This window comes from Nansenia antarctica, assembly GCF_963989245.1.
Source record: "Nansenia antarctica genome assembly, chromosome: 14".
NCBI lineage: Eukaryota > Metazoa > Chordata > Actinopteri > Argentiniformes > Microstomatidae > Nansenia > Nansenia antarctica.
Window position 1 is genome coordinate 23,644,529 of NC_137684.1, and position 10,847 is coordinate 23,655,375.

The window sequence follows — 10,847 nt, forward strand, 5'->3', positions numbered from 1 at the left end:
ATGGCTGCCGGTGGAGGATGCTGCGCGGAGACAGTGGACCGGTACCGGGCCGAGGTGGAGCGGCTCACCCAGGATCTGGCGGAGGCGAACAGGGAGAAGATCAGGGCGGCAGAATGCGGTCTCGTTGTGTTGGAGGAGAACCAGAGTCTCAAGCAGCAATATGCCGATCTGGAGTCAGAACAGGAGACACTGAAACAGGAGTTGGAGCAATTACAAGAGGTAGGCTATAGATCCCACATCATATTCAAGAGAAATACTTCTATTTTTTTTAAAGCACGATACACAAAATGCTTATTTTTAAGACCATGAACAATTATAGATTAGGCTACATTAGGATACATGAAATGGCAATGCATTTGCAGGCAATGTACATTTCGGGAGGGCGGTCCCTGTAACCTGATGTTATATTATGGTTTCCATACAATGCAGTACAGTATGTACTGTGTGTGTGTGTGTGTGTGTGTGTGTGTGTGTGTGTATGTGTGTGTGTGTGTGTGTGTGTGTGTGTGTGTGTGTGTGTGCATTTGTGCGTGTGTGTGTGTGTGTGTGTGTGTGTGTGTGTGTGTGTGTGTGTGTGTTGGTTAGTCCACTTCCCATAAATTCAGTCATTTGTCTCTTGCTGAAGTGCACATGTGCCTTGTGCATTCCTGGGGTTATAAATTGTGCTAAGTGCCATTCTCTCTGCCTTTCAATGTGGGTGGCGCATACCCAACTGTATACATGCACTGGATACACACTGGCCCAGGCGTTGTTTAAACTAGGGCCTTCCCTATGCCAACTCAGACCTAAAGCAAATAGTGTACAATGCATCACAGTAAAGGCTTTTTGTCAGACTGTAATTCCATTCTTTGAGTGCATGTCAACAGTCTGTTCCCAGCCTTGTCCGTTAGGGATGTAAAATGTCACTACTGTATATGCATAAGAGAGAAGGAACCATTTGGTCGTAGAGGCTTCAGAGATGTCTACTATGGTGAGGTGGCTCAGTAGCCTATTGATCCGAGGGTCGCGTTCAGCATTTTCATGAAGAATCGGTGAAGTGTCTGGGATCGGTCCTCCCTTCCCAGATCCACTTCCAGAAGTCTGCCAGGGCTGCTCTTTCTCTCTTGGCCCACGTCAGTCCACCCCGGCTGGGGTCGATCGACGTCACAGGATGGGTAGGTCTGGGTCTGGGTCTGGGTAGATCTGTCTTTATGGTGAAAAGTATAGGGAGAAAAAAAAAAGATCCTTCTGTCTAACTGTGTCTATCTCTATGGTTGCGGCGCTTCTGTGGCGCTTCTATGAGAAGTGATCATTACACCGTATTATTTCACCGTATTATTTCCTTGTTGAAAGTAATCGATTAGAACAGCTTTAACAAAATACTCTCTTCAAGAGACGCATTGTTTCATTAGTTGGTTAAGTGGTTACTGCAGTGTGTTGCTGTAAGGAAACTCTCAACTCTAATATGAGCATTGAGACGTCAGTTGGCAGTGTCTGCAGTTGGTAGTTTGAATAATGTATGACTTTGTGTTTACCCCATTCAGTCATTACTGCATACATGCATAAAGCAAGGAGGGGCAGATGCTGACAGAGCTCAAACCCAAGGTCGTTATGGAAATGTGTAAGCCTATGATGTAGGCTATGGGAGATGGAGGCTGGAGGCATAGGGCAGTAGAAAGAAAGAGTGGGATATGGAGATAGCTTCAGAAGGTGTATCGGTGGTCCTGAATCTGTGTGTATCTGTGTTTGTTTGTTTTAAGCCTTTTTGTAAAGTTTTAGTTTCACTGCACCGTATCCAAATGTAAGGCTGGGTCAAGGCAGTGAAATGTAAAAGGAGGGGGAAACACAGTCACTGAGTGAAACCTGATGATTTAGAAGTGCAGCTACAGCAAATAGATTATTTTTAGCCGGGCTCGAACGCAGTTATTGTTTATGACCCAGAATTCATCTAGCCGTGCATTGTTTACACAACCCCAAGGTTAAGACTCAAACCATGTCCTGGGATTTAAGGAGATATTTATGTAATCCCAATGCATTCACTTAGTATTTTGTACGTTGACCTTTTTGTCTCTAACATCAATTACTCTATGTTTTTTTTGTTGTTGTCCAGGAGCTGAAGAATTATCTTAATTTTAGCCTTTTCATTCCCTCAAAGCCAGTTCAATACTTCACTTACACTGAAAGAGCTGTATTGATTATACAGTACAATACAGTAGCTACATACTGCAGCTAATCTGAGAACATCGGACCTCAGGAACATGAGAACTGAGGTGCGGAGAGCATCTGTCCACTTCCTGTTTGCTCTTATCTTTTTCTGTTTTCTCTATTGGTTGGACTTTTTTCTCTCACTTTCGATAGGGGATCCGATCTAGACTTCACTGACTGTTTGTGTGTGTGTGTGTGTGTGTGTGTGTGTGTGTGTGTATGTGTATGTGTATGTGTGTGTGTGTGTGTGTGTGAGTGTGAGTGTGTGTGTGTGTGTGTGTGGGTGTGTGTGTGTGTGTGTGTGTGTGTGTGGGTGTATGTGTGTGTGTGTGGGTGGGTGTATGTGTGTGTGTGTGTGTGTGTGTGTGTGTGTGTGTGTGTGTGTGTGTGTGTGTGTGTGTGTGTGGGTGTGGGTGTGTGTTGTTCGTCCATCGCCGAGCACATACGGGTCAGATTAAAAAGTAATCATAACATAACCCACGCAGCCTGTTATAGGGTGAGGAACTCACGCCACATTGAATTGGATTCATGCATGGATATAAGTGTCTCTCTCATTCTGTTTCCCTTCAGTCCTCTTCTTTAATGGTTGATGGACGGCATGAACACCATATATGTGTTATGCTTTGACTCAGATGGCAGATCAGTCTTATCCATCATTCCTGTATTCACGATCTGCTGATTTGGTGCTGTATATTTACTATGCAGTATATCCATATATCCATTATACAGTATCTACTAGACATGCATTTTGAACGCAATTTCAATTTGTTGCAGTATTTCATGTATCGTTTGTTTGAGTGTGTGTGTAGTGTATAGTACATGCTTCCCTCTCTGCTGGCAGAGCGACACTTGTGTGTGAGAGAAATAAAGAGACAGACTAACGCTCTGCAGAGTTCCCTGTACGTGATCCCTGGCGGATATGGATCCCTTGTTGAGTGATGATGAATGGGATGACGAGGCAGAGCGGAGAGAGACGGGCAGGGTAAGGCCTCTCTTCCCCAGTGACTTATTACAGACATGAGACATAGTTCACCTTACACACTCCTCCATGACAGTTGATGGATTCACACCTTCACGTCGGCTCCGAATCGTAGATTCTCTGCGCTAGGCGTGTGGTAGTGGTAGCATCGGCTAGCGTGGTCCATTCTCCAGCGTATCCCTCTGCGCTGCTTTGTCTGAGTCATCCTCAGCACTCAGCAGTACTGTAGTGGATGTGGCTCTGCCCTATAACTCCCACCACTGTGTACTGCGTCTCTGTATCTGACCCTGGCCATTACCCTGCCTACTGCCTCACACTTTGACGCTGTCACACTTTGACGCTGGATTGTTTTATCGAACATATTCTAAAGTCCTTTTTTAAAGTATGTTTCAAAGCCATAATAATATCATAGTGTTCTGTGTGTTATCATTATCACATTATGAGTTATGACAAATGAGATTGCGTACCGTGTTCGGCCTAGTGCAGTTTTAAGGGGCAGTACGATTCATATCGGCTCAGTGTTGCTGTGGTTTGAAAAAAGACCACCACCATATTGCCAGCCTCTGCCCCTGCTAGTCCCTGACCTGTCTTTGTCTTGCCTGATTTTAAAGTTGCTGTCTGTATGAGATTCTGTATGAGGCTTTGTCTGTCTATAATAGACAGCCAGACAGACCTGATGGAAGTGATATTACTTCCCAGGAGGAAAGCCTGCTGTTTCCCGCCACCCCCGCCACCCCCTCTCTCTCTATCATATGGTTCTATGAATATTACATTTGTGTGGCGCCCATTGCAACAATACGAAACACTACTATCACCATCCATCCTTTTCCTCTGAGATGTGCCCGTCGTCATGCAAGCGAGGACATTTCAAATGGAACTTGGAATTGTTTTTGCTGGATTGATTGGGAGCTGAATCCCAACTCTATTTCTTGTTCTGATAAAAAATAAAAATAAAAAAATGATTGGAAATGTTGACGTTATAGATTGAATCTCCTTTTTTCCGTTTTGCATTTTTATTTCCTTTGGTGAACAGCTAGGTTTGCCTATTATTGTTCAAACAAAGTCAATTTCCTGTTGTGTCTGTGTCAGGTGTCTCTGCTGGTGAGCATCCGAAGCAAGAGTTATTATGTTATAACATGTGAACATGCAGTCGTGTTGAAATCCCCTATGGACCAGATCTGAGCTCTGAGAGCTGTGCTGAATTGATAGAGCCTCACCATGGAGGGGGCCTCAGTGTGGAGGGGGCCTCAGTGCGGAGGGGGCCTCAATGCGGAGTGGCTACGTTCTCAGAGAGTACTATAGGTCACACCACAGTCAGTCAGAGCTGTGGCCTCATCACTACAATCACCAGCCCCTAGTGGGAATGCTGCTGTAGCATTCCACTGCAACTCTACTCTTACTGACACATTCCACTGGACAATACATGACTCAGTAGTGAACCCGTTTTCCCGTACCTGGGAAACAGCAGTAGTCAGACCAGACAATGCTTCGAAATTCACTACATGTATGTAGTTTTTTTGGGGAAAGATCTAGAATCGGAAAAGGACATGAGAACAAGAGCTCACAGTGCTGCTCCATAGAAAAGTCAAACTGCCTATGCGTTCCTTTTTCTCTTCGATTATTTCCACGCTCGCCACCACCGACTGTTGCATAATGTGTGCTTTGCTGCGGCCCGCGGGACAGGGCAGAAATAGTCTCTACTGAGTGTGTTTGTTTGTGCTAAAAGCAGGAACACGCATCTCCTCGTACATACACGTTCTTCTGGGTTGACTCCCCTGGGGTCTTCATAGTTTATCTGTGTGGGTTGTGGCAGCATAGTGATGGAGTCTCCATCATCACCCCATGGTCGGCTGCCTCCTCGTTAGGGTGGTCTCTGGGTAGAAGACCCTCAGAGGAAGCTGACTGGTGGAGGGAGGAGAGGGCCCTGTTAAGATCTGTGCTGCGCCCAATCAGAGATGAGATGTGGCTGGTGATGACTGTTCCATCAGGGAAGCAACAAGGCCAAAAATCATCTACAGATACCAGTGTAGTCACAGTAGGCTTAACTATGGGCCACTGCAGCAAGGGACTTGAGTTGTTGCTGACCACCTAAAAACACTCATGCATACAGTAGGTTGCACGTACAGAAGATGCCACAGTGTTCAAAGCAGAATCTGAAGAAATGCATGGTGTTTCAAACAGATATTAGTTCGGTGTCATCCTACACATCCTGTCCATCCTAGACATGGCTCCTCGACCGAGATAGGCTGTCACACACATTCAAGACTGATGCGTGAGTGGCCTGATGAAGGAACCTGTAGCAGGATGTGTTTTTTAGTCTTAAGGCTTCAACTGAGAAATGTGCCGTAAGACATCCCCATCAACGGTTTGAAGTGAACACATTGGGCTGAGAATGATTTATTGATGAATCATGAGACTGAAACCTAAAGCTTTACGTCACCAGAAAAGATATCAATGAAAACCCATAAAATCAAGTGATTTTTCCTGAGAACACAAGGTGTTACCAACTGTTACCCACAAGGCCTCCACAATGGTCATTAAGACAGAAATATCCGGTTGGCTACTAATACTAGCACTATGGATGATGGATGGAGAGGCACTCCCACTGCTCTTCAGGTTCTGGGGTAGGCACTCAACCATCTCTGGACGACATAAATCATGTTTATATGGGAGCTGGTCCTTGACTATGCCTCTCACAACATGAATTATAGAGTCCACAGAGAGGCCTGCTCAAAGTCAGTTTAGTTAGCAGGATGAAGAGGAAGACTTTCTCAGACAGCAAGACAACCTCCTGCATAATTCACCTTGGACCTTTTAAGCCCTTTCCCTCCATTAGACCGTAGCAATTGTGGTCTAGCATAAGTCTAGTTGATCATCGTATGTGAATCCAATTGTTCAAGGACTTGATGAACGCCGTTGAGACGTGCACTGCAAACATTTTAATCTAAGTAAAATATCTTAAATCAAGGCAATAATGTGCTTGTTTTTTGTTTGACAAGATATTTTTTCTTACCAAGTTTTTATCTTAGAGCATTTCACTTGTTTCAAGCTTTTTTTCTCCATACTTATCTTAATAAGATATTATAATAGTTACTGAGATTGTATTACAGAGTAACTTAATGCTTGAAACTAGAATGACCAGAATTATAAAGCTGTTTGATCAACACTGACACGGGTGTGAGATGAACAGAAGTCTCAGGGGACTGAATCGAGACACCGGCAGATTGAGAGTGGCATGGATCGGAAGAGTGAAAGAAATAATCAAAGAAAAAAAAACGAGAGAGAGAGAGAGAGAGAAAAGGAGATTTATTAACCATACTTTTGATCTCCTGATTCAGCTTGGTGCCGTTGAGTGTTCCTCCTTTCCAAGCACATAAGGTCCCAGGGAGGAGAGGGAAGGCGTGGGCCTTACTGTCCCAGGAGAGGACGTCTGTGGCAGTAACTCAGCCTGTTCTGTCTCTGCCTATAAGGAGAGAGAGGGAGAAAGGATGCATTACAGCTTTCATTACCCTGCTCTCCTCCTCCCTCCTGACATCAGCAAGGGTAGGGGGGGGGTGTCTGAATCGATATTGGATGGTACCCCCCTCCCCCTTCTAAGTCTCTCATCTCCCACTTCCTCCCTCCCTCCCTCCCTCCCTCCTTCCCTCCTTCCAGCTCCTCTCTACCAACCACCAACCACTAAGTCCCCCCCCGTCCCCCCCCCCTCCCCCACACCAGCTTCAGAGAGACTCCCTTGTGGCCCCCCCTGGCTGGACTTAGAGGGAAATATGCATAGATTATTTTTTTTGCTCCTATGTTGTTCAAATGTATTATGTTTGAGATGCATCGCATTGGGGCTGCTTACCAGGCAGTACGTAAAGAGAAACATACGAAACACAATTGTCGATTTATTTAAAGTGACCACCGACCAGCAGTGATGGATAAAGTGGAGGGAAAAACAGATGAGATCTGGTAATTGTATTTCAGCCTCCATGGATAGAAACTGAGGCCCAGTGTCTGACATGATGGGGATCTTTTGGGCCAGACTCCACTATGGTAGTTATACTGTCTGTTGGAAAGAATTGGAACACCAATCAACTCAAATAAAGGTAGATAGAATCATTAATAATAATAATAATAATAATAATAATAATAATAATAATAATAATAATACATTAGACTTATATAGCGCTTTTCTAGACACTCAAAGACGCTTTACAAACTGAAAAGATCATGTAGTAATAATAAAAAGAAACAAAAAAGAAATAAAAGAAAGTATAGGGGTCTGGGGACACATGGGAAGGGGAGGGGGAGAGGGTTAACTGGTGAAGGCGAGCTTGAAGAGGTGGGTTTTGAGGGCCTGTTGAAATGTTGGGAGGGTGTTGGCATTGTCAAGCCTAAAGTAGGTATTGGTTGTGGTTCATATAGAGATGGTAATGTGTTGGTTGTGGTTCATATATGAATGAATGAATGAATGAATGAATGGTCTTTATTGTCATTAATACAGTACAGGTACCATACAACGAAATTTAGGAGGGGGGGCTCCCCTGGTGCTAGGAAAAAAGACTAAAAACAAGAAGGGAAAAGAGCTGGTTTACATAAATAAAGGCTATGTACACTATCTACTATACTATACTACTATACTATACAAGGAGGGTTGGGATGGTCGTGTGTTGGTTGTGGTTCATATATGAATGAATGAATGAAATTTAGGAGGGGGGGCTCCCCTGGTGCTTGGAAAAAAGACTAAAAACAAGAAGGGAAAAGAGCTGGTTTACATAAATAAAGGCTATGTACACTATCTACTATACTATACTACTATACTATACAAGGAGGGTTGGGATGGTCGTGTGTTGGTTGTGGTTCATATAGGGATGATAATGTGTTGGTTGTGGTTCATATAGAGATGGTAATGTGTTGGTTGTGGTTCATATAGGGATGGTAATGTGTTGGTTGTGGTTCATATAGGGATGGTAATGTGTTGGTTGTGGTTCATATGGAGATGATAATGTGTTGGTTGTGGTTTATATGGAGATGGTAGTGTGTTGGTTGTGGATATGATGCCCTACAGTGAGAAGTAGAATGGTTTAGCAGATGAGAATACAGATGAGCTGTGGTCTGCCCTCCCTTGTACTTGGGCGGGGATTTCTGGTGGGGGGTTGGGTGATTTGATGGGTGAAAATTAGAGGGAGGGAACTGTGTGTGTGTGTGTGTGTGTGTGTGTGTGTGTGTGTGTATGTGTGCTTGTGTGTGTGTGTGTGTGTGGTGGGTGGGGGGGGTGGGTGGCGGGAAGGCTAGTGTGTTGTGTTTGTGTTGGGGGTGTGTGTGTGTGTATTGGGTGTGGATGTTATGTTATACAGGGATGGGGGGCTGTGGACTGGGATGACACTGACTCGTCATGCTTCACCGAAAACGGGTCTTCTTGTTGATTCAGGCCTTTGTGACGGTGTTGACTCAGTAGGAGAGGGAGGGGGGTGGGTCACAGCGTAGTAGCGTTAGAGCGGGAGGGAGGGCGGGCGGCAGATGGAGAGGAAAGTGATGTAGCATTTAAAGCTACACAGTCTGCACCGTTTCCAGGCGTTTCAGATAATGAAAAACATCCCCTAGCATCGATGAACATGACTGATTATACTTTACAGAGCGTGGGTTCAGAATATGGAGTAAAGGAATGGATGAATGAATATGAAAATGGATACATGTTATGGGGAAACATTCATTGTTGCCAATATCATGATCATCGTGTTGTCAGTGAGGCGTCTTAAAAAGTCCATAGCCTGTTTACTCGATCTTGTCAGTTGCTTTTTGTGTCCCTATGTGTCCCCTCCTTAGCGTGTGATCCTCACATGAGGAACAGTAACAAGGTCCTCCTTGTTGATGCTGGGAGGAGAGGAGAGCCGCCCGGGGTGCTGGGAGGAGGAGGAGGGTTTTCAACAAGCTCTTTTTGCTGCAGTGAAATCACTCTGGAGAGGGAAGTGAACTCCCCTCGCCTGTGTGTGTGTGTGTGTGTGTGTGTGTGTGTGTCTGTCTGTGTGTGTGTGTGTGTGTGTGTGTGTGTGTGTGGTGTGTGTGGTTTGTGGTGTGTGGTGGTATGTGTGTGTGTGTGTGTGTATGTGTATGTATGTGTATGTGTACACACGTGTGTGTGTGTGTGTGTGTGTGTGTGTGTGTGTCTGCAGGCGTCTGTATCGATCACTGCCCTACTTCAGCTGTTCTTGCTGCCTAACCCCGCAAACTCTGAAGGCACTGCGAAAAGAATACACCGTTCTCTCTTTCACAATACACTTTTGTTGTAGCACCTAAGCACCTCAATGCTCTCGCTGCACAATTTTAATTGGTCATTTGTTGTGATCGTTTTCTAAGAAGTAGGCTAGAATTCCCCCTTGTTGATTGTTCAGGCACATTCCAAATCTAATCTCAGCTGCCTTTGTCTTATGATAATGTGTCTCAGTCTTTCGCAAAACAATCTAATTCATTCATAACTGATCTCGATTGGTATGAGGTTTCAAAGCAGGAAAAAACATGTTTTTGTTCATTATTGAGTGAAATATCCACTAGGACCGTCTTGCACGATCATAACACAAATCCGTGGCCAGCTTCAGAGCTCCTACAGTCACAACTGTACCATGGATGTCACGTCTCATGTTTCTCATTCCACCAACCCTCCGTGGAGGACGGGGGCAGAGGAGTAGCTGGAGGCCGTTATTCACTAATGACCTTGGGAGGAGGGGTCCTATGGGGATACAGTCTCCCTGTTGCTGCCCCCACCCCCCATACTGTCATACACACACACACACCCACACACATGGACAATGGCACACACACGCACACTCACAAGCACACACACACACACACACACACACACACACACACACACAGACACACAGTCATTCAGAGTGTTTTGATGCCGATTCAGGTCAGAGGGTCTGTCTTCCACTGTCTCATCTAGCCAGCAGCGAAGGCCCTGTTATGAGACATACACTAAACCAGACCCATTAACCTATTTAACGAACCCAATTGTCCTCTTGCAGATCAAGTCAATTGGCACAAATACAGTCGATTTGCTAGCGAAGAAACCTCTGAGGATCTGGAGCAATTTGAGTATAGCCAGCACTCGAGTTGAGTGGGGGATGAGGGGGGATGGCATCCTCCCCTGAAATAAAAACGGTCAAAATCATCCCCCTTCTAAAACTGCCATCCCCCCTTTCCACCCCTTATGTCATTTTATCAATGAACGTGGTATTACTGCCATTTCAACATTTAGTTTTGCGCATATTGAGTAAAATACTGTGGGTGAGGGAGGGGGCACGCACACATGCAATGACATTACCAAGTCACTGACGCTGTGGGGATGCTAAAGCTGTCCCCATATGATAAAATCCACCATCCCCCCTGATTTTCTTTTACAACTTGAGTACTGAGTATAGCAGCATGCAGTACTACAGTACAGAACCCATCCTAACAGACGTTTGGTTTGGCACCATCTGTTGTCAGTGTGTGGACCAGAACAGGTGCTACCTCATGATCCATCCAGCAGCATTCCTGGGGTGTGTAGCAACTAGCAACTGAAAAACACGCCGAGCGGTAGTGACGTCACAGTCACACACAGAGAGGATCCAAACACAGCGGGCTTGTATGAGCCTAATGAACCACTGGTGCTGACATCACCCCTGTGGTAGTGTCTTTGGACAGCAGTGTGTGACGATGA

General features: G+C 45.2%; 1 protein-coding gene across 2 annotated transcripts in view; it reads left to right on the top strand.

The window, feature by feature from the left end:
- bicd1a (bicaudal D homolog 1a) overlaps positions 1-10,847 on the top strand; it is a gene marked incomplete at both ends in the record, with an annotated part of 40,316 nt that continues 29,469 nt past the window's right edge. For both annotated transcript variants that reach the window (XM_080545292.1, XM_080545291.1), the window contains one exon: positions 1-219. In XM_080545292.1, coding sequence (XP_080401418.1) covers positions 1-219 — 219 coding nt within the window. The remainder of the gene's footprint in view (positions 220-10,847) is intronic.